General features: G+C 42.4%; 1 protein-coding gene across 2 annotated transcripts in view; it reads right to left on the reverse strand.

Annotated features, from left to right (window-relative positions):
• The window catches only part of PTDSS2 (phosphatidylserine synthase 2), a 72,578-nt gene that overhangs the window by 36,397 nt on the left and 10,934 nt on the right, over positions 1-25,247 (reverse strand). For both annotated transcript variants that reach the window (XM_039535684.1, XM_039535685.1), the window contains exons 2-3: positions 18,441-18,542; positions 1,998-2,080 (exon numbers count right to left, since the gene is read on the reverse strand). In XM_039535684.1, coding sequence (XP_039391618.1) covers positions 1,998-2,080; positions 18,441-18,542 — 185 coding nt within the window. The remainder of the gene's footprint in view (positions 1-1,997; positions 2,081-18,440; positions 18,543-25,247) is intronic.

A 25,247-nucleotide genomic window follows, 5' to 3' on the forward strand; every position in this document is an offset into this window, starting at 1 on the left:
CCCCAGGAGCTCGCAGCCCAGAGCATTGCGCTGGCGGTGCAGTGAGCTGAGGCTATGCGGGAGGGGGGACAGCAGGGGTGGGGCCGGGGGCTAGCCTCCTGTACCAGGAGCTCAGGGGCCGGACAGGAGGGTCCCGCGGGCCGTAGTTTGCCCACCTCTGCGTTAACACATTCAGATTACAATACTGTAAAATGTTTTTAAACAGACCACTTTGAGAAGGAACATGCATAGAGAAAAGAATGCTCAACAGCTCTAGTAAAAGTAGCTCTAGCTGAGAGCATAAAAGCTTCTTTGTGATATGCAGGGCATAATCTATGTAAATTAGTCTATTCGGGCCTTATCTTGACTTTGAGTGTGTGCTCCCTGGGCTGTTGAACAATTAGTCTGGATATTAATATGACCATTGTTCAAATGATGAAATTCACATAGAAGCTTCCTTAGCCACCGTTTCATAGATCTTTCACCAGAATCAAAACTACAAGCGTCAGTATAACTCTCCTGCTTTCAACCACCTATAGTTTACAAAAGGTAGAAGACATTTCTAGATGCTATAGAGTTGAAAACTGTATGGAGCATATCTCCAAGAACATCTCTGAAGTCAAGACAACAAGATCTTTCATACACAGAATAAAAAAAAATAAAGAATTGCCATGCAATAGGCTATCTAGAAAGTAGGGCTTTAAACTTAAAACAGTTCAAGTTAACTGCTATACTTCTTCAATTGTCTCCTTGCAGAAAGCAGCCTTCAAATTTCTCTCTCCAAGGATTCTTTTTAACCTGCCTGCCATTCCCTAGGAAAAACAGGATTCCCAGCATGAAAGAGGGTAGGGATAAGCTCAGTGGTTTGAGCACTGGCCTGCTAAACCCAGGGCTGTGAGTTCAATCCTTGAGGGGGTCATTTAGGGATCTGGGGGAAAAATCTGTCGGGGGATTGGTCCTGCTTTGAGCAGGGGGTTGGACTAGATGACCTCCTGAGGTCCCATCCAACCCTGATATTCTGATTCCATGATTCTAAAGGTTAGGATGAAATAATGAGAAATGCTTCAGTTAAAGAAAACTGTAAGTGTTAGAGCCTATGCTCTCAAGTTGAATATGCAAGTCTACACAACTGTCCCCATTTTTATAAATTATCATTACCAACATGTAAAAATAGTCAGGAAAAAGGAAAGAATCAGCAGCAAGAAGTTTGATTACTTCCACAGTTCACCTGACTCAACACATAGAAGTTTTATGTTGCTGTTTTATAAAGACTCCTGAAGTCCTACAGCACAAACTTCATCAATGGGGCAGAAATCTTGCACAGAAAGTAAAATAAAGGCCCTCTTGTAATTTGTCAGATTACTTGCAACAACGGTCCCATAACCAAGTAAATTGTTTACCTCTGTCAATTAAGGAGCAGAAGTATAGTCCAGTTACATACCAAAATGGAATTGCAAAGGTAAGGTGGAGCTGAGGTTTAAGCGATGATTTGATTACCTTCTCCAAACTGGGGACCATGTGAGCCTTTTTGCTAACAATGTGAAATGCAGACCAGGGACAGCTGGGTAAATCCTATGCAATTAGCTGATTTTAAAAAGCAGATAGTACATATTATGCATGCAGTGTAGAGTAATTGTTATTCCCCCTTTTTAGGGGGTTGTTTTCAGACAACAGAAAGAGGGAATGTTTAGGGCTCCCATCTGGCAAGGATCTGAAATTCCTTTTAAGTGTCCAAATGATAAATAGGGGAAGTAGTCTTGGAAATACCTGTTGGCTATAAATAAAGGAGAGATCTTACAGTATAAGGCAGAAGCTGTGGGATTAAGATTACTGGGTAGCTGCATCATAATGTTATTGAATTTACATTGCATATAAAAGGAAGTATGCCATAAAACAAAGTTACGAACGCTAACATTTACATCCAAACTTAGAGGCTAATTTATGAAATGGTAAAATTACTTCTACAGAGTTAGCAATTTATTAGACACTTGGAAAAAAGTTAAATGGATTTAAATTACCTGGATGTGGTCTTGAAAATGGTCCATCTTTAGCTTGAGTGACTCCAAAACATAAGAAAACCAAAATACTGGCAACAATACCTCTGAAAATAAAGAACAAACTACTCAGTATATATTTGCTTCACCAACCCACTCCAATGAAGAAAATCATGACAAAAAGAATCTCAGTTTAAATTCTTAAAAGTCTAGAACACCTTGTCTCTTTATACTAGTGTAATTTCCCCAGATCAGTTATAATTTCCAGTGAGATGCAGGTTTCATCTTTTGCAGTTTTTGTTATAGGGGAAACTGGTACTAACCCATATATTTAGGTTTCCTAGCACTGCATAATACTATCCATTATAAAAGATTCATGACTTTTTCTGAAAAGCTCTTAAAACCTCCATAGTTTACAGAAGGTCTTTGAAATTCAGTAGGGAGAAAGTCCTTGGGCTAGAGAATTGTTTTCTTTGTCCCATTAAATTCCATTCAGGTTTTGCTAAGCTATAAATGGTTGAAAATAATCATTTCCCTTCTCACTTGTGTTGCCGAGAAATACGTTAGCCAAAATAACTGAACATGAATATTCTAAGGGTACATCTATACTACCCGCTGGATCGACAGGTAGTGTTCCATGTATTGAGGATCAATTTATCGCGTCTCGTCTGGACGCGATAAATCGATCCCCAAATCGATGCCCATACTCCACCTCGGCAGGAGGAGTAAGCGTAGTCGACAGGGGAGCCGCAGCAGTCAACTCACTGCCGTGAGGATGGCCAGGTAAGTTGAACTAAGATACTTCGACTTCAGCTACACGAATAGCGTAGCTGAAGTTGCGTATCCTAGTTCGAACCTTCCCCCCTCCCCACCCCCAGCTAGTGTAGCCCAGGCCTAAGACCATGTCTATTCTGCTGCCAAATCAGCAACAGACACTGCATGGGAACACCAGGAAACTGCTGGAGCAGCCACACTGGGGGCTGGGCAAGAGAGCCAGGCCAAGCTTCCCCTGACTACCCCATAGACTCGGCATCTGGTCCTAGTGCCCCAATCCCACCTCCCAGATACCAGCTTTCTCCTGCTACCAGCTAGTGTTAGTCTTGTAGCTCATGTGGTAGACATTTGTGCTTCAATGTGAAAGGTGCAGTTTCAAACTCTGCTGATTATTTATGATGGGAGATTGTTACAGTTGTAAAGAACAGAATTTGTTTAAAAAAAAACTAGGGAACTGCATGCAGAAAATATTAAAAGGACATTCTTTAGGTTGCAAATGCTTCGAAAGTTAGGAATTGCCAGATTTAAGGTTGCTTGTGCTTTGAAAAAAGGTTTGAAGATTCACTAAATGGTCAAATTGAGACTCTCGTGTAACCTTTCGTAATGCTTGTATTCTTGCCTATCCATGCCGCTTAATATATTTCTTCTACAACGTAAATTAAATGCAGCCTGCTTTTTTAATTAAAAAGAATGAATGACTACTATAACACCAAACTCCCTGTCTGACCTACCATCCTCGTAATAGATGGATTAGCATGCTGATCCAATTCTCAGATCTCTGAACATCAAGTGACTCACGGGCATGGACAAGGGGTCTCAGGTAAGGCTGTTTGTGAAACTTTCACTAAATGTATTTGAAGACCTGCAAATCTGTTACAACTTCAAGATACTAGAATCTATAGAACTTTAAGTTATTCCCAAACTTTTAACTCTTGTACATTTAATAATCTTTGAGTGCAACTTGTGTAAGTTTCACTTCATGTAGCAGCCTTAACTTAAAATGCTGTTCTCCTTGAAACTATGGAAAAATGGCACCTTCTCCCTCTTCACCTGTTGCCCTGAATGGCTAAAACAAAAAAAACAAAACAAAACAAAACCCATCTTAAGAGCTAGAGGTCTGCCAGTTTTGTACTAGAATGCCAATATCCTCAAGAGTTACCATCATGCACAGATGGTATATTTATCTGAAGTTACAGAACTTGTTTTGAGAAAAAAATTAGATGTAGTTATCTATTGGCTTGTCACCTTAGGTCTATCTACCTAGGAATATGTCCCGGTGCCAATCAATGACATCAGCTACAGATACAACAGGTACTGAAAATGTAACTACTTTAAAGTAAATGGGAGGAAACAGTTTAATGCCATCACAGAAAGCATGATCAAGACCTGGTGAAAGCACTTTAAATACTCAGAGTACATGATTTGTTACTGAGTTCAGACAGCTTTTAAAAACCCCAAGCTGAGGCTTACTAATCAATTGCTATCACATGAACTAAGGATGGAATATTTGCGTAGGCAGAGTTCCAATTTGGGCTGAAGCAGCACTGGTAAGAGTACTAGAATTGTAAGCTCTAGCACAAGTAGAAAAGGAAGACGTTTTAGAAAAGGACTGAGGCTACACTTGCACTTCAAAGCGCTACCGCGGCAGCGCTTTGAAGCGCTAAGTGTAGTCAAAGCACCAGCGCTGGGAGAAGCTCTCCCAGCGCTGTCCGTACTCCACCTCCCTGTGGGGAATAACATACAGCGCTGGGAGCGCGGCGCTTTGCAGCGCCGCAATTTGCAGCGCTGGAGAGGGTGTGTTTTCACACCCTGCTGCAGCGCTGCAAATTTGCAAGTGTAGCCATGGCCTTAGAATTGCGCATTTGGACTTTTAGCACAACTTTGATACATTATAACAACTAATATAATTGAGTTTGTGATTTTGTTCAAGAATTACTGAAAGTTCCACACTACAAAATAAGTACCTTAAAACACTCCACTGCTTGCATCCGAAGAAGTGGGTATTCACCCACGAAAGCTCATGCTGCAAAACTTCTGTTAGTCTATAAGGTGCCACAGGATTCTTTGCTGCTTCTTACCTTAAAACATTTCTTCAACAGGATAGTTCTTAAATGTAGTTGAAGTTGTGGCTCTGGCTTTTCCCAATATTAAGTCTACAGACAGACTGGTTTTGTTTGTGGGAGATGGGGAATTACTTGAGGGTGACTCTACTTCTATATCCAGGCATTTGGTTACCAGCCAGCACCCTGGCCACACATGATGGAACTCTGTATGAAAACTACAGAAATAATGTACTAATACAGTTTAAAAGGTTAGTATGCATAAGGCAGCCATATTTGACTGTTTTTATAAATAAAATATTTTTCAATCATGGCTCCTTCAGAAGCGTAGCTGGGGCACAAGAGTTCAGGTTGACTACTAGCAAGTCTTGTCTTTATGTTTTTTTTTTTTTTTTAAAGGTAATGTGTTTAAATGGCTAAGGATGGAAGTTCTACCATCAAAAACTAATAATGACAACCAAGTTTTAGCAGGATTAATTGATAGTCTTCAAGGTTTGATAACTGCGTTGACACAACAAGGATATATTAGGGTTGCACACTAAAATTAGCTAATAAATGACACTGTTGACACAGCAGGTAGGTTCCACCAAGCTTTCCAAAAGGTGAAGAAAACTATTACAATTTGTAGCTATTACACAAAGAATGTAATTAGATTCTTTGAGTGTTTGATTTATCCACCCCACCCCTTGCATTTGAAATTATGAAGCTGGCATGTACATTCTTAACAGTGCCTACATTTACATCTAAAATGATCACTCTACACTTTTGGTATTATGTTCCAATACAAATTTCTTAAATTAATCATCATTTTGCTTAGCCCTGAGCTAAGAGCTCCAAGGCACCATCTTAGGTTTCCATCATGTCATATTATCCTGGATCAATCTCCAAGGGAACCTGCAGTTAGACACATTTACATCTATACTAAAAAAAATCTAACAGTAATATCAGCTGGAAATTAATGAAGTATGTTGAATTTTTGATAATACCCTTCTATTTTTAATTAGCTAAAAGGAAGTTATGCAACACCAGCATTTTTCCAAAAACACTTAAGTGGCAAAACCACCATCATTCTTCCCAATGTCACATTTATTTTTCAGTTGCCACCATGCTGTGTCCTAATGAGGCAGCCTGAAACCTTAATGGATATCCCAAGGTTTCACCTATCTGTATAGTGTCCTTCTGACTTATCCTGGAATGAACAAAGGGCTTTACTGGCCTTAGAGCGTCTGTTGCACACTCAGTTCCATAGTTTGCTTTGAGAGACATGACTGGTATCTCTATTTTCTTGGACAGGTTGGACAGGCCGGCTCAGCCAGGCAGGATCCAAGTGTGGAGGGGCTTAGTGTGGGGGAATCCAGGTGTCAGCTGAGGAGTGTGTGCGGAACAATCTGGGTGCAGGAGGCTTAGTCAGGGGTCCAGGTGAGGCAAGGGATCTGGATGCACATGGGCTTGTTGGTGGGTTTCAGGTGCAAAGGCAGTGGGACTCTGTAGAGAGGTCCCGGTGAAGGTGGTTGAGGCTCAGCAGGGGTGTGTGTGTGAGGGGGCTTGGCAGGGGGTTCAGGGTGCGAAGGGAGTGGGGCTTGGTGGGATGGGGGTCTGGACGCAGCTGGTTGGGGCTCAGTGGGATGGGGGTTCAGGCATGGGGGCCTCATCAGGGTGGTCCAAGTACATAGGGAGTGGGGCTCATCGGGGTGGGAGTTTGAGTGCAGGGGGCTTAATGGGAGGAGTCTGGGTGCAGGGGCTTGGTGGGAGGGTCTGGATGCAGGGGGTGGGGCTCAGTGGGGAGGGCCGCGTGCAGGGGGGCGTTCAGATGCACAGGGGTTGGACATAGAGAGGAGCCGCTCCCAGTATAGTGACCTTTCCCACACATGCTGAGGATCAATGGGAGCAAGAAGCAGGGTGGGGAAGGGAGATGTGGAGAGCTGGGGGAAGTTTTGGGGGTGACCTGGCCCTGGCCATTCCATGCAAGAGAAGTGCGCTCCTCCTCCCCACCCCCAGCCCAGCCGGAACTAGCCGCTGAGCCTGGCACAGGTTAGGAGCTACCGGCAGGGACGTCCCCAGCCCTGGGGTGGGGGGAGTGGGGCTCGGTGGGGGGTAAGGGTTGGGCAGGGTGAGGGTCAGGTTCTGAATGCAAGGCACAGCAGGGGAGTCGGGGGTGGGGGTGGGGGTGGGGAGGAGAAGATCTACCCTTGTCCACCCAACCCCGTGCGTCTGACCCGGCATCGGTCAGGGAATCCCCAGCCCATCCTCGCAATGATTTAACCTCTCTGCCAGCTGCTCTGGGCACCCAAAACTAAGCACCTGCACTACTGGGGAGAGGCATATGACCGCTCTTGTGGGTTCTCTTTGCTTCCCCGTCAGAAAGTCATTTTTCTGCAGGGAAGCAAAGAAATCTGCAGGTGACATGAATTCTGCCTGCGCACACTGGCGCAGAACTCCCCCAGGTGTAATGTCAGTAAGACCTTGTCTGCATTACACTCTTTTCAGGAAAAGTCTCCCTTGTTGGCAACATAAATGCAGCTCCTCTGGTCATAGCAATGATGGCATGACAAGGCACTGGTTGACGCTAGCATTTTAAGCACCCAGTGTGAATAGAGTTATTAGAAAGAGTAGTTAAAATATTAGGGGCTATCTGCAACCTTGCTTGTTCTAGCACAGCCACTGTTGCTACAATGGGTGGACCTGCACTAGCGTTCATAACAGCAGGATTTTTTTCTGGGGAGAGGAGCAGGGAAAGAGGCTAATATAAAGTCTAAAAGGGCCAACAGGAACTCTGCCCTCATCATGAGAAACTTATATGGTAATTTGTTAGAGAGTCACCTTTTCAGCTTCCAGTCTGAATGAATGTTTATATAAAAGCAAAAATGGACACGGATAGTTCTCTAGGGTTCTAATATATAAGTCACGCAATTTCCACTATGCCAAAAGTCTGTCCTAGAACTGCAAGCTTTGGACCTGTACCAAGATGTGTCTCATGGCAAAACTCAAATCATTCTTCTCTAAAGAGATACTTGTCCTGTCTCAACTCCCTCATTAGGCACTCAAAGTGCAACACTTGTCAAGTGAGATTAATCTGCTGCAGGACTTATATGAATAAAGTGTCCCTCATCACTGACAAGAAATTTCAACACAGTCCTTTGGTTAGCAAGATAACACTTGAAAATTTCCAACATTTGAGATGTAATGTCTGATAGCATGTATGATATCAGATTATAACACCAGAGCTCTCTGCAGGAAGTCTAATGAACAGTGATTGTTTATAAAGCTATCTTTACCCCTGAAATGTTTAATAGCCTAGAAGATCTTTTTTCTTTACTGATCCTTAAGTGTTCCACAGCAGAAACTTGTGTTCAATTGCCAGCAGACAAAGTACAGCTATAGGATGCCAATGTGCTCTGATTGTTATGTTATGATTGCTATATGCCCTCAGTAGTTGTGGATGGCAAAATGTCTTACCAGCTGGTGGAAAACTGCGCTGACCTGCTGTGCTCACTCATTTACTGGTTGTATTCTGATCACAATTTCAACAAACACAATATCAATCACCAAAAATGCAAGTGATTTATAGCCCAACCTCTATTTCCAGTCTCAGCTCCTCCCACAGGAGCAGGGTTGCTAACCAGCGCAAAGTGATGTGAAGAGAATGCACTAGATAAAATTTCAGCCATAGCAAAGAGCTCTTTTGGCTGCTTGTTTTGTTTTTGTTCCCTTTTTAAAAACCAACAACACAGAACTATTATACTGATCACAATAGCACACTGACTCAACAGAGCACTAGAAATTAGGATTTTAGCTGTGTTGGGCTTATGCCTACTAGCAGCCATTCTCTTCATTATTATCTTCACAACAAAGATTCCTTCACAAGCATTTTCCCTTTATGGATGACAGAGCTCCATTATGCTGATGGCTGCACATGTTTGAAAGAAGGAAACTGCAACATAAACTGAAGGTTGCAGTTTAACTTCACCTCCACTAATACTGTCCAGATTCTGGAAGTCACTGCTGCAGGTACTGCAAAGTTTCTCATTTGTGTTCTAAGTCACGGAACAGATAGTGCAGAGATGGTGTTCAAGATGTCCCAGCAGAACTCCCGGGTAGGGTGCCCAACATGGTATTTAAAAGATAAGGGACTGTTTTCTTAGCACCCCTGCCCCACAATATTTTAAATATCAATAAAAAAATAGGCAGCAGTACTCACTTACATAGACCAGGGGCATTTCTTGCTGCTTTTTGCAGCACTCAGCAACTCACGATCTTGTACAGAGATGAAAAAACAAGGGCTGACCCTTGTAACAAGGGACTGATAGCGACCCTACTCCTGGGGCACAAATGTACTGTTAAGTACCTTCTGCAGAGTCCAGCATAAAAAGAATATGTCCACCTCTAGGGTTCACATTTACTTGTTTGAGATCTTGAATGAGCTTTTGTAGTGCAACTTATTCATTCCATCAGCTATTTCTGCCACCACATGAGTGAGTGTGGCCTGAGTGACTAGTCTTACCCAGAATGCCACAGCCTGAAGGTTCCTAGCATCTACTGATACAGCTGTCCCAGTCTGGACTGCGATGTTATCTTGCCAGGCAGTAAAGCATACAGTTCTTGGAGTTATACCTTCACGGTGAGTCTCTTAAGGGCAACAACAAATCTGGCTGTAAGCAAGTTGAGCCTAAGCTTCATGGCTCTGCCTCTCAATCTCTCCTAGAGCTTCAGCTCCCGTTATCTCTGAAGCATAAAGACTATTCAGGTCTGAACTCAGAACTTACTAAAATATCTGCAGATTCATTCCTCCACTAAGCTATAGAAAATCTATGTGTATGAACAAGACGGTTGAGAACTTTTCTACTTGATATTTATACACCTTTTAATCAAAGGCATAAATCTAATTTACTGCAGGTAGTAGATGGTGTTAGCTTAGCAGCCTCTATTTTCTGAAAACCTGTTAAAATAAATATGAGGACTAAAGATAACGTGTGAGTTAAATTTGGAGTATTCATCAGTTAGTTTTCTTTTGGGCATTAAACTTATCAGCACATGGAACAGTATGATATGGTGCTGAATAGGCTTAGAACCAAACTAGGAAGTGATTTGCAGGTCAGGATAGAGGTACATTTTGTAACGTTTAAACAGCACTTGTCCAAAAGCTGGCCTCAAAAGTACTTTTGAGAATAGAAGACTCTTTCCCTACTTCTCTTAACTTGAGAAAAAGCTATGCTGTTGGGAGGTGCCAGATTGACAGCCTTGAAGATTCATGTCTGCTTTGGGGTCAAAAGACAAGTACAAGCTCTCTGCAACAGCTTATCATACTGGCTCAAAGCTGACTGTTCTGGAGGGATAAAAGGAGTTCAGAATCTATATTCATTTAGGCTCAGTCCCTTGTCAGAATCTACCTAATGGAGTGCCAGTTGTGATGGTGTTTGTGATGCTGGCCCTCTAAACAGTCATCAGAAAATAACTAATCTTGGCCACTATTGTCTTGGTCTAAGTTTGAGCCAGTGATGTTGAGGTAAATAGCCCTGTACCCACTTATCAATGCCCAGTCATTCCGTTTCCCTTCAGTGCTAAGCGATTGGGAGGTGCAAGAAATAAATTCCACACTACATACCTGAAAGAGCCTTGGTGGAGGTCTGAAAGGGGCGACAGAATGCCATTTCTGGCTTTTAAATAGCTTGTCAACTTAGGGAACGTCTACACTACGGGATTATTCCGATTTTACATAAACCGGTTTAGTAAAACAGATTGTATAAAATCAAGTGCACGCAGCCACACTAAGCACATTAATTCGGTGGTGTGCGTCCACGGTCCAAGGCTAGCATCGATTTCTGGAGCGTTGCACTGTGGGTAGCTATTCTGTAGCTATCCCATAGTTCCTGCAGTCTCCCCTGCCCCTTGGAATTCTGGGTTGAGATCCCAGTGCCTGATGGGGCAAAAATCATTGTCGCGGGTGGTTCTGGGTAAATGTCATCACTCAATCCTTCCTCCGGGAAAGCAACGGCAGACAATCATTTCGCGCCCTTTTTCCCTGGATTGCCCTGGCAGACGCCATAGCATGGCAACCATGGAGCCTGTTTTGCCTCTTGTCACTATCACCGTATGTGTAATAGATGCCGCTGACAGGGGCGATTCAGCAGCGCTACACAGCAGTATTCATTTGCTTTTGCATGATAGCAGAGATGGTTGTCAGCTGTTCTGTACCATCTACCATACTCTTGTAAATTGGCTATGAGATGATGGTTACCAGTCCTTTTGTGCTGTATTCTCTGCTGCTGTCATAGGTGCCCCTGGCTGAGATCGGCCGGGGGCGCAAAAGACAAGCAGAGACGGTTACCAGTCATATTGCACCGTCTGCTGCTATCATGGGTGCCCCTGGCTGAGATCGGCTGGGGGCGCAAAAGACAAAAATGGGAATGACTTCCTGAGTCAATCCCTCCTTTATGGTATCTAAAAATAGAATCAGTCCTGCCTAGAATATGGGGCAAGTGTACTAGAGAAGCACTGTATGTCAGATCCCGCCGAAATGATGAGCTGCATGCCATTCACAGGGGGTGCCCCTGCAACAACCCCACCTGTTGATTCTCTCCTCCCCCAGCCTTCCTGGGCTACCGTTGCAGTGTCCCCCCATTTGTGTGATGAAGTAATAAAGAATGCAGGAATAAGAAACTGACTTGTTAGTGAGATAAAATGAGGGGAAGGCAGCCTCCAGCTGCTATGATAGTCCAGACAGGACATTAAGCAGTGTGGGGGAGAGGAGCCCAGCATCCCACTGCTATGATAGTCCAGGCAGTACAGAATCTTTTCTTTACACATGAAGGGCAGGGGCTGATGGAGCTCAGCCCCCTATTGCTACAATGAAGATGGTTACCAGCCATTCTGTACCATCTACTAGGAATGACCAGGAGTTTTTTACCCAGGCGCCCTCGGCCGACCTCTCCTGAGGCCAGCCAGGAGCACTCACGGGCTGATGATGAGGACAGGTACTAGTCCCATTGTGCAGCACCATCTGCCACAAGGCTGATGATGAGGACGATTACCAGTCATATTGCACCATCTACCACCAGCAAGGGGGAAAGAGGATACTGCAATTGAGTGCCGCAGCATCGCATGTACCAGCAGCATTCAGTAGACATAGGGTGACATTTAGAAGAGTCAAGAGACAATTTTTTTCCCTTTTACTTCTGGGGGTGGGTGGGAGCTGTAAATTGACGAGCTATGCCCTGAACCACCGTGGACAAGGTGTTTGACCCTACAGGCATTTGGAGCTCAGCCAAGAATGCAAATGCTTTTTGGAGACTGCAGGAACTGTGGGATAGCTTGAGTCCTCAGTCCCCCTCCCTCCATGAGTGTCCATTTGATTCTTTGGCTTTCCGTTACGCTTGTCACGCAGCAGTGCGCTGAGTCCCTGCTATGGCCTCTGTCTGGAGATTTTTTAAAAATGCTTTGGAATTTCGTCTTCTGTAACGGAGCTCTGATAGAACAGATTTGCCTGCCCATACAGCGATCACATCCATATGGTCCATGCTGGAGCTCTTTTTGGATTTTGATTTCGGACTGCATCACCACCCGGGCTGATCGGAGCTCCACGCTGGGCAAACAGGAAATGATATTCAAAAGTTCACAGGGCTTTTCCTGTCTACCTGGCTACTGCATCCGAGTTCAGACTGCTGTCCAGAGTGGTCACTGGTGCACTGTGGGATACCGCCCGGAGGCCAATACCGTCGATTTGCGGCCACACTAACCCTAAACCGATATGGTAATACCGATATTAGCGCTACTCCTCTCGTTAGGGAGGAGTACAGAAACCGGTTTAAAGAGCCCTTTATATCGATATAAAGGGCCTCTAAGTGTGGACGGGTGTGGCGTTAAATCGGCTTAACGCTCCTAAAACCGGTTTAAACGTGTAGTGTAGACCAGGCCTTAATCTTACTTCACAGTTATACCTTAGCTAGGAAACCAATGCCCCATATTTACAAGAGCCACTGCAGCATCAGTAGCATGTTGCAGGCAATTCTCCTGGTGTAAAGCAAGCAGCATCTCTCTCTCTCTCTCTCGCACACACACACACACACACACACACACACACAGTGTGTGTCTCTGTCTCTCTCAAACACACCTGGCACTTTGGAAAGTGGAGGGAGTGGTGTGCTCCACTGGGATAGCGTGGGTTCATCATCACATTCAGTTTCTGCAGGGAATGTTTGCAGCCACTACCATGCATCTCCTGTGTCTCCTCCCTCCATCTGTGCTGCCTTGTAGAGAATAAGGCTACATTAACAACACATTAAGTTAACCCTTGAGGGCTCAGCCAAGTGCTAGTTCATCATTTAGCAGCAAGGCATTCCCTGGAAAATATCCCACCCTCTGACTCCACCATCTCAGCCAAGCTACACAATCATCATTGCTGTTTATAGTATTACATTGGTTGTTCGTAAGTCTTGTCTGGCGAAAAAATATTTCCCTGGAACCTACCTCCCCCCCCCCCTTTAAATTAATTCTTATGGGGAAATTAGATTCACTTATCATTTCGCTTAAACTAGCATTTTTCAGGACCATAGCTACAATGTTAAGCGAGGAGTTACTTGTACCAGTATTGACGGCAACAAGCTTCTCCAGAGACAAGGTCATCCTTGCCATCTGACTCTTCAGATGACAAGTAGGTTTTGTGAACAGTTTTACTAGTAAAAACACTGTTTCTACCCTAGAGAGAGATCCAGAAGAGCTACTGAAACATGTCACCTAACGGACACACTGGATATCAAAATGACTAGTTATACCAGGGTGATAGGGTTCATAATTATTTATATATTTGAGATGTGGGGTAAAAGAATCTGAAGTATTTCAGACTGGTGGAGATGGTTACAAACAGTAGTTGTTACCTCAGATTAACATACAACCGTCTCTAATGGCAACTAATTTTAGCATGCAGTTGAGAGACTAATTCCAGGATCAATGGGACAAAAGCCTTAAGACGTTCATTGTGAAGAAAAAAAAAAAACACACAAACTCACAGTCAGCGCTGCATTCAATACTAAGAGAATGATTTAGTCTCAAAGGCTAGGACGTTTAAATAAGTAATCTGAGATATAAATGGATAGAGCAGTACTGAGGTTCCCACCAGCACCCCACAACTCCTTGAATCATGCTCTGCAATAGTTACTGCCTTATTCTTACTTGTTGGTGCCCATGACAACAGGAGGTCAGACAATCTGGTGGTCCATTCTGGCTTTCAACTGTATGACTATCCTTTTTAATCTATTCTTTCTGCTGCTATCTGTGCTCATACCCCTGTACATGTGAGTTACTGCTGTAGGCAGCTGCATAGGGGGCCTTTAGGGGAGTAGGGAGGGAAAGCTGGTTTTCAAGGAACTACCCATCAGTCTTGGAAGCATGTTTGCAATGGGGAGTGGAGCGGTTCTGGTTTGTTTTCCTTGCTCCCTACTATTCTTCCCTGCCCACACCCCTTGTCCCAGACTAGTTTATCACCCCACAAGTTAACAACATGCAACAAGAGTATGAAAACTAATGATTTCAAAGTGTTTGCAATTCTACATTTGTGGGCTCCACATACAGACAAGAACAGAGCTTTACTGCAATACACATTTCCAAGTACTGAATTATCACAGGAACAGACACTGTTCATTACACATAGTATGATTACGCTATTGATGTTCATTAAGCAGAGTAAGTGTTATTGTAGGATTTTTTTTCATAGAGTGACAGCCTCAAGCAGACACAGATTTTAGAGTTTAAAGAACAGAGGGTAAATCCACAGAAAGAGCAGAACTAGCCTAAAATAAGGTAGAACTGCGATCCAAGGCAAGACAAAGTTTTGTACGTCACCAAAGTATAGAACCATGCACTCTACTTTTTGGAGGGTTCTGGGAACTAAACACATTTTATTTTTTACAAGGAACACTAGAATATGTTTGAAATGTATTGGCTACAATTACTCTGTGTATACTAAAAACAGAATGAGGTACATAACTGCCACACAACCCTAAAGTCAAAATGGAGGGGCTGATAAAAAAGTAAACTCAATCATATACAGCAAAACAACAAGAAAAGCTTCCCTTTGAATGTTTCTTTCAGCACATCACAACTATCTAGCAGAGAGATCAAATGTTCTTGAGGGTTTCCTTTAGCACATCCAAACAGGCTCATCTTTTTATGAAGGGTTTGTATTTTGAAACAGCAGATGATCTCATTCTTCTAGGTGTTATTACATAGGCTCTTTTCCCAGGCTGTTTCTTTACACTGTAGCTAGTGTTTGATAAAGATAACGAAGCATTAGCAATAACAGGAATGTGGAGAAAAGGCATCAATCTCATACCAAGGAGATTATTACTTCCTGTAGCTTGTTTTCACTTAACAAAACCCAAGTTGCAGGAGGGAAAAGGAGTGAGAAGAAAAGCTTGTTTCTGGTAGCCTTCTGCAAGCCCATGTGCCTGAATAAATTATAGGGGACTGCAAAGTCTAAAACTTGGCTGCACCATAACTTTGAGACTCTGAGCCTCAGGTCACTATACAAGCAACTCTAATTTCCAAGTCAAGAAGGAATAATAATAAAAGAATAAAGATGTTGCAGTGAACAACCACCTTCAGATTCTTGAGTTATCCTGGCTGTCTGGGTATTCCTTTCCCCCGCCCCCAAGGGAATTTGAGGAAGGTATGACTATGTGACACATTTATATAGCACTTTGCAAACAATGAAACCTCAACATACTTTTCACCTCTTCCCTACCTGGAAATTGTAATGATGGGTTCTAGGTCATACACCAAGCTAATGGCAGAGCTGCAATTAGAACTCAGTTCCACATTGCTGGGGCCCTAATTTCTAGCCACTCAACACTATCATCTAGTCCATTCTAACTGCACATCACTGCCAAATCCAACTTTATTTATTGTAATACAAAGATAGGTGTGTTCTGAAGTTGCTATCTCAGGCAGTGAACACACACAAACTCTCCTCAGCATATTGGTATAACCGAAGGAGGATAGGAGGTACACAACCATACATTTGGTGACCATGAAAAGGGCTGAAGTTGTAGGATTATTAGAAAGCAAAGAGGTTGCTTATCAATAGCTGTTTTTCCAGAGTCTGTATATTCACACTTGTAGGATATGGTGCTCATGACGTTGAGCTGTGGAACTGCCTTAAAAACTTGGCACACACAGTTGACACTATCACCTTGTACACAAGGGAGAGGACACCCCACCCCATGACCTTTTGTTTCTTCTCCTTAACTACTGAGGTCTGATATTATATAGAACTCCAAGGTAGATAGGAAGGTGGATGGATAGTGTGAATACACAGAGGCAACTCTCAGAACAGTAAATAACCTCTTCTTTGATGGCCTATATGCATTCCCCTTGTGGGAGATTAGCAAGCAGTGCTCTTCCAGGTGGATAGCGGGCAAGGTGTTCACAGATAAATATGGATTGTAGCACTGCCCTCCCAAACCAGGCACTGGAGTGCAATGCTGAATACAAATAGCATCTGGTGTAAATGTGTAACTTCCAAGATGCTGCTTTGCTTTACACCAGGGGAATTGCCTGCAACATGCTACTGATGCTGCAGTGGCTCTTGTAAATATGGGGCATTGGTTTCCTAGCTAAGGTATAACTGTGTTCAATACATCTACTAATCCAGTGGGAAAGCCTTTGCTTGGTAATGAGTTCTCCCTTGGCACCTCTCCCTACATGATACAAACAAGGTATTTTATTTTCTTAAAGGCCCGGTGTTTTCTAGGTTAAAAACAGAGTGTCCTTAAATCTACGATATGGAGGAAAATTTCCCTCAGTGGGAGTGGAGTCTGCAAAGGACATGGAGAGAGAAATACATGAGAACACCTTAGACATGAAGCTAGGATGGAACTGTGGTGACTTTTTCCTTGTGGGCCATAGTATAAAGTAGAGTGAAAGTACTAAGCTCACTCAACCTCTCTGCAGACATAACTGTTATCAGGAAGACTGTTTTGATTGATAGATGTTCAAGGGAGACTGGTAAAGAAGGCCCCTCCATCAATTTAGTTAGGAAAAGATTTAGGTCTTGAAGACAGGGACTCCCTAATGATGGGGAAGGAACACTTCTGTTTGTGCACTCTTTCGAAACACACAAGGTTCACTCCCTTATACAAAGTAAGGGGATGTAATCATCTGTGTGGGAGATCTCCCAATAGACACTTCCATAGCTCAGTGCCAGTGGCACAATATCCCACACAGAGAGCCTCTGCATTCCTAATATTTATTCCCCATTACTTGATGTGACTATTTTTTAGTGTCTCTGCACAGAACACAGTTCAATAAGTTAAACAGAATGAAATATTTGATATGAAAACAAAACAGAAAAATGGTCTGATTAATTTTCTTCCATATCTGTGTATTACCATTATAAAGGCATTAATCTCAATAACAACATATTCCACTGAGTCACGTTATGATGTTCGTGTGTCTCAGCCTCTAATCCCAACACTTTTGATGCATCATAACTTCCCCTTCCTTGTGTTTTTCCTCTTCTATTTTAGGAGGCACATTGTGCTGTTCTCTAAATTCTCTTCATTGGTTATAGCCAACACCAAAATGCCATTTGATCACAGGTTCTGAAAGGCTGCGCTTCCATTTCCCAGCTCCCAACTGGGTGGGGTACTGTGATCTGCCACATTTCTCTGCTCACTATTTAGTTCATACCCATGAAAAACACTATTACCAGCTTTGCACAAATATGTATGTGTGAAGTTCAACAAGTACATCTACCATATAACTGATGGAACAATGAACAAAAAGAAGCTTGGTTAGAAGCACAGGGGAGACATCTGCCATGACAATGGATGCTAGATACTTACATTCATTTGAAGGGCAGTAATTTTTTATTCTGATGACAGGAAAAAAATTTACATCAGTGTCATATTCAAGAAATCAGACACATGGGGAAAGGAGAGTTTGGTGTTCTTCGGGCAATCTAATTTTGTTTTCATAATTTATAGCAGGTGTACTTAGACCTTTGGATAGGCACTCTTTTTGTATAAATTAATAAAAACTTGAAGTGTAAAGTGAATTAAAGACTGCAATAAAAATCAGATGAAGTTTCACATGATTGAATAAATCATACTTTTTTCCTGCTCTACTTCTATAGAGGAAATGTTTGATTAAGCTTGATCAGTTTGAACAGAAAATAATTGTAGTGATGGAACACATTCAGGTATGAAATAATTCTAAACTTTATTTTCTGAAAGTTACCATTTGAGGTACAAGTTCTCATGTTTGCTCACAGCCCAAATGTGCATTTCCATTAAAACGTCACCCAAAGCCTTGCATAAACATACAAATAATTAATTTACAGTTCATACAGCAAACTAAGCTTGTTTATATATTGTAAAAGACAGGCCTCAACACATCAGCAAAGGGGCAGAATGAGTTGCCACGGGAAACAACTGAATGCATTAAAAGATTTTATAATTAGTTATATTTACACGTACGCATAGGAACTCATTACTCATTACAGTAAGAAACACTACACTGGTTAGAGACTAAATTCAAAGACTTTTGTACCAGATGAGCTTATAGGTTGTAGTTTAGTTCTGCTGGTTTCATACTGACAGGACAAATGCTATATTGCAACATTTCTGCAAGGGACAGTTACCTCTTTGTATTGTAGGCTGTATCTTGTGGAGTTTCTTCAAGCAAGGTTACATATCCCAGCGCACATGTGAGGATAAACAGGACTGTTAAGGTGTGAGCTCTCCTGCAGTTCAGAAAAAAGTCAATTAACAATAGATCATAATGAGGGGGTTGGGGGGGGTGGGGGGGAGGAGAGGGAATCGTTACAGAAGACCAGCATATTGGGCTATTTTATTGAAGGCTAGACAGGCGCTGGTAACACTTAAGGTGCTTTACATTTCAGTGCATGTTAGATTGTATTTCTGTGCACTATGCAGCACAGAACATTGTCAGCACTAAACTTACATCCATGCGTCAAAGGCTTAGAATTTTAAAAGTTCTCAGATCTGGTACTTTTATGTTTTCCCTTATAATGCTTCTCCACTGGAGGATTTGTAGAAACACTTGTGTAGTGAAGGGCATCAACTTGAAAAATCAACTTGACTGAACATTTTATACCAACTATTGTTACAAACACTTCAGATTACAAAAACTGAAATTCTTTCCAGATTTCTCAGTATGTTTGCTTTGTGTATTTTGAAAGCACTTTGTGTATTGTCATTTTCACTAATTCCCAGTACAGTTTTTTAGCAACAGAAAAACTGACTAACTGAAGGGACTTATAAACAGAAGAAGATTAAAAACCATCTAAATTCCTTTGAAAGCATCAGCACATACTATTTAGAGGTTGTTTTAGGAGAAAATAGATTAATTAGGGCTCATATGTTGCTTCATCATCTTTACTGAGCAGAAATTGAGATTTTCCCTGTCACTAAACCAAACTGCATAGAACTGTGTCTACAAACAATTTCAATCTGGAAATAAGGGAGAATTTTGTAGTTTCTACAATTCTGCAATGTAAAATCTGAACAGTGAGTTCATATTTCACATATAAAGAGCCCTTTAACTTCTTGATACTCAGAGCCCATTTACTTATTATGAAATCCATTGCCACCATAAACTCAACACCACAATGTCATGCATGTACCTACTGATAAGCACAAGATCCTATATGGATATTTTGGCATTAAATTTGCCACTAAAATGCCATATTCAATACTTTAGCTATAGGTATAATTGATATGGCAGAGTAGGAGTGAAGTAATCATTTATATCATACCAAGTTTTTAGTAGTATTGTCTACAGTGAGAAAATGTTTATAGAAGCTCACGTGAATGTCATAAGAGTTAAAACAATAGAGTCAGAAGTTGAGGCACAATGTGTCTGCATTATTATTGCTGCATGTATGTCTACTGATCTTAAACCTCAGAAATGAGGTATACAATAAACTGTAGTATTGCAGCAACACAGTATAGTTTGAAGTTGACCATTTTTCATTATGAAATCCATATTTTCATTTACTGTCATTACTTCGAACTTCTCACTCTGGCCTCAGCCATAAAGTGACTGTTTCGGAAAGTTTAATAGAAGTCCAATCATCAGAGATCAAAGCATACCATGAAAGTGTTTATCTTTTCAGAAGTCTGTATAGCACTAGTTTGCTACCAGATCTTTAAAGTAACTTGGGTATAAAACTTCAAAAACGGTACAGAATTATCCTTAATGAAGGCTAGCACTTTTAACAAGTCTGATTGTGGTTCAAGTTGCGCTGGTCTTACATTTCCATACTGTGCATTCATTTCCTTAAAATGAAACTAATGCAACTCAGAGTTGCAAGCAATTTTATAAAAATTCCCTCACCAGCTTGAAAAACTAAAGCATCAAATTAAATTGCCTTCTGAAATATAAGGTAAGTTCTACTCAGAACCACATTTTTCCAACTCAAATTTTCAAAACATAATCAGCACTCAAACAGGTCTATTAATCCCCAAGGAAAACATGCAATAATACCTCATAGGCAGGTGCAATTTTCTTCTGCCACTTAAGAAATGTTCAACATTTAAAACTGTCCTTCCACATAATCCAAACAAAGCACGCAGATGAACTCCAGAAACACATAGCAGTTGCTTAAGAACTAAATTCTTTAAGATCTGATATATTCAAAAATCATATTCACAGGCTTCAGGATAGCAAACTTCCTGCTAAACAGATGTATCTATTTTTGACCAGAGCCTCTTTCAGAATGGGGGGGTGGAGAAGAGAGACACCGATGATTCAGACATCACATATTTAACATTCATTGGCCAGTCATATGACTCAACTCCTATTTTACACAGCACTATACTAGTTTAAAAACTAGTTACAATCCCTTCCTAAAGGATATTATGCAACAGGACACTGTGTGAGTTTATCTAATTTAGTTATCCTGAACCTGGTCTCTTAATTACAACTAGTCACTGTAACAAGAATGCTGCATCACTGGAAGAAGCTCCATTCTTTCCCTGAAGTTTTCAAGGCTGTATATTATATAGATATTTCATTCTTTGTTTTATTGCTTAAATGTTCCTTTTATAAAGTAATCCAAGAAGAGGTTACAATACAGTCATGATGGCTGTCCTCATCAACTCCTCCGTCTACTTTGGACATGTGCCTCACAAAAACAATTTCTTCTCAAAAATATTTTTAGTCCCTCAGAGCTTGCTAAATAAGATGTATTCAGCATAGAAGAGTTACCCTCATTTGAATAAATAGATGTAGTAAGTCATCTACAAGAACACACTGATGCTCTAATTTCACTCATCCCTTTATGGAAAGTTCATCAAGGTGAAAATTCAATGCTCCTGAATGTTTCATGCGCTCTGGGAATTGTCCTCATGGCTCTGTTAATCTACATATCACAGAAATACCTTGAAATTTAAGATAGCAGGGTTTCTTGTTTAAAATGCACAAGAACCTTTATGTTCTCATCACTTTCCTTTTAGCTTTTTATATGAGTTTTCATTCGCAAATTAAAATAACCTAACCTGTCTCCGGTACCAAACTTTCAAATAAAGTTAGATTCACATAAATACGTCAGAGTGACAGAAGTTCATAAACTGGAAATACACAATCAATGGTTTGGGTTTTTCTAGAAAAAGGGGGCTGGGAAATGCACAAATCTGTGTTGACAAAGTGCCAGCAGGTGTGTGTGTTAAGTACTTAGGAGATATGATACTGAGCATAGCAATACCTAACTTTTAGGTGGCTAGAAAAAATAAATAAATCACAGGCTTTGTGAATCAAAGCATTGTTTCTGAGTTAGGCACCTAGGCTGCCTATGCAATGAATGGGCAGAGATAGATCCCTTAGGCTGTGGCTACACTTAGCACTTCAAAGCGCTGCCGTGGTAGTCAAAGTGTAGTCAAAGTGCCAGCGCTGGGAGAGAGCTCTCCCAGCGCTGTCCGTACTCCACCTCCCTGTGGGGAATAACGGACAGCGCTGGGAGCCGCGCTCCCAGCGCTGGGGCTTTGACCACACTGGCGCTTTGCAGCACCGCAATTTGCAGCGCTGGAGAGGGTGTGTTTTCTGCCCAACAAGCTTATCAAGCTTAGCTTATCAAAACTAAATGGGCCATTGTGGGACATCACAATACATAGACTTTGTTAATTTACCCAGAAGAGGCTACCTACAAAAGGGCTCGCCCCATCAGCGGGAAGATGGAAATAAAAATACTGTAGCTGGCAAATGTTTTCCTCTCTCTTTTTGCTTTTTGGACTCTCACAAGCCTGCATTACAAAACAGAAGCAGACATCCCCAGAGTCAACCTTGGCTAACCCTAAAAGACATTCAGAACTGACAGATTACTACAACAGTAACCTGAATATTAGTGTGATTTTTGGTGTAAAGTGTCCATCTTTCATGAAGTCCATCTTGCCTGGATGGCAAGATAGACTGGAATGCCCAAGGGGACTGTCTGTGACTCCATGGTAAGACTGTTACAGTTCTTTAGGAGTCCACACTTGCTACTGGTTTGGTGAAATCTAATTCTAGAACATAAAACCAGTTTGGGGTCCCTGCCCTGTTTGACAGTCTGCCCTGAGTGTGGCACTCACAATCGTGAGCCACTCAAGAGAGCATGAAAGCCCCCTTACTCCAATGACTAATTATCCACAATGGAACAGCTTTCACAGGAAGGTTGGAGGGAGCCATACATCAGATTATCCCAGAGAGCTCATTGGTCAGAGCATGCTCTTGATAGATGCAAGATTCCTGTTCAAGTCTTTTTCCTACCTCTACCTGAGAGGGGAACTGAACCTGGGTCTTCCACATCCCAAGTGAGCGCTCTAACCACTGGGATAAGTTTAAGGTTGACATAGCACGGCACAGCATGCAACACCACCATTACCTCCAATATAATTCTGAATAGGACCCAATCCAGTAGACAGCCTTTAAGCGTGTCTATTGGATCAGATTCCATACGCAAAAGAGGCAAGCAAACATCCACCTTCCCTGGTTCGTGAATGCTCTTTGGCTTAGGCAAGAAATAGGTGTCTACACGCCTACAGCAAGGCAGCTGTGCACATACTCAGGGGCAAAAAATTTAGGCACCGAAGGAACTTTTACCTGGAAAATTTAGGCTCTGGGTGAGTTTAGGTTTCTAAAGAGCTCAGTGGGATTTTTGTAGATTGCAGATGGTGCCCAAACACCTTTGTGATTCTAGCCAAAAAAGCAGAGCATAAACACACCATCCCTCAAGAGTAAAGAGTCCAGGGACACCACACACGGAAAAGAGCTGTAATGGTTATATGATAAAAGACAAACCAGACAGAGTTTGGGTAGTTATAGTAGATGGATATCTGAACACCATGGAAAAAGATTCTGCTCAGATATATACCTTGAAATACTGAACAAAGTCAAAATAAATTATTTTAGAGCTGTATGCAGACCAAAGAGATCACACATCTTTTATTTTGTAGTCAGTGCTATATGCTTTAGATTACAAAGACAGAAGCAGCAAAGCTAAGGGCAACCACTCTAAGGGCAGGTCTACGCTACGGCAGGGATCAACACTCTGAGATCAATCCACCAGCAGTCGATTTAGCAGGTCTAGTAAAGATCCACCAAATCAACTGCAGATCGCTCTCCAGTCAATCCCTCTACTCTACCCCCAACGAGAAGAGTAAGGTAAGTCAACGGGAGATTTACCTTAGGGTGTAGACCCTGCGGTAACTCGACCTGAGATATGTCAACTCCAGCTATGTTGCGCAGCATAGATTGCACTACCGCGGTAAGTCAGACATAGCCCTGTGGTCCCCAACGCGGTGGCTGCGGGCACCACGGCGCCCGCCGGGGCATTTATGTGCGCCTGCCTAGTGCCCAGCAAGGGACAGAAGCCACGGCGCCGCGCCTGCTGGGGACAGAGAACTCTGGGGCCCACAGGCTGTGGGCACTGGTGTTCTCTGTGCCCGGCAGGCGCGGAGCTGCGGCTTCTCTCTGGCTTCTCCAGGGCTGCAGGCACAGTTCTCTGTCCCCAGCAGGCGCGGGGCTGCAGCTTCTCTTCGGCTTCGAAGCCGTGGCCTCGCCCCTGCCGAGGACTGAGAACTCTGGAGCTGCAGGCAGTGGATGCCGGTGTTCTCGGTCCCCGGCAGGCATGGGGCCGCAGCTTACGCCGGAGAGAAGCCATGGCCCAGCACCTGCTGGGGAGAGAGAACTCCGGGGCTGCAGGCGCCAGTGTTCTCTGTCCCCGGCAAGCATGGGACCCGCCTAGTGCCCAGCAGGGGAGAGAAGCCGCAGCCCCGCCCCTGCTGGGGACAGAGAGCTGTGGGGCTGCAGGCGCTGGCGTTCTCGGTCCCTGGCAGGTGCAAGGCCACGGCCTAAGCTGGAGAGAAGCCGCGGCCCCGTGCCTGCCGGGGACAGAGAACTCTGGGTCTGCAGGCTTCATTCTATGTTAAAGTAGGAATAATAAATATATTTGGACCAGCAATTCAACAATGTTTTACTTTTTTAAAATAAATAAGATGAAAACTGTTTGTGATATTTATTTTGTAAAAGCTCCTTTTCTTACAGGTAGATAAAAAAGAGCAAATTCACATGGTAAGGTGAAAGAGTAATTGCCAAATAATTTAATTAATACCTTTTACATGTAAAATTACCCTTTTTATCTTATGGATTCATATATTATGTAATATTAAATATGATGTTTTACGTATTATTTAATGTACAAATACAAAATAAGCCTTGAAAAATTGTTGGCGCCTGCCACACTCTTCTGAAAACATGAATGTGCTACTGGCCACAAAAAGGTTGGGGACCACTGACATAGCCTAACACAAGTACTAAGGGAAGTATGCTGACAGGCTTATATTTTCCTAGCTTCTTAGATCTTTCAGTTTCCTAAGAATACAATTGATGTACACATGATTTGAAAGGGAAGCTAAATACATGCTACAAGAGTTTGATTTATATACCAGAACCATGGAATAGGAACAGAAGTTGGGTCCCAAAAAATTTTACTATAAGAATGTACACACGACTATACAGAAGGCAGGATTCATAGCATAGCAGATAAAAGACAGGGCTCACCAAAACCCCTAAGTAATACTGTAGCCATAACATCTTAGATAAACTAACATCTTTCTAAGAGTGTTTTTCCATCTTTCTACCCTTTCTGTACTTCATGTTCCCCACCCCTCCCAGTCAACACATTTGAATGAAAACACAAGACTGTGTATGAAATAATTGCCTCATTAGCCTAGTTAGCTGTTGAATGGGTTATTAGCAATTTAATCACCTCTCCTCCACTCTAAATTAAGAGAGCTATGTGGACAATTCCCAGAGAAAAACAAAGAAGTGTAGGAAATATACACATTCCAAAATAAGATGTAAAGTTTAAAAAAAACAGGTAAGATTTTTCATTGACGATGTACTTTCCTATAACATTTACAACCATAGGCACGTAAGGAAATGAATG

This window comes from Mauremys reevesii, linkage group 4 (genome assembly GCF_016161935.1).
Source record: "Mauremys reevesii isolate NIE-2019 linkage group 4, ASM1616193v1, whole genome shotgun sequence".
In the NCBI taxonomy this organism is placed as follows: domain Eukaryota; kingdom Metazoa; phylum Chordata; order Testudines; family Geoemydidae; genus Mauremys; species Mauremys reevesii.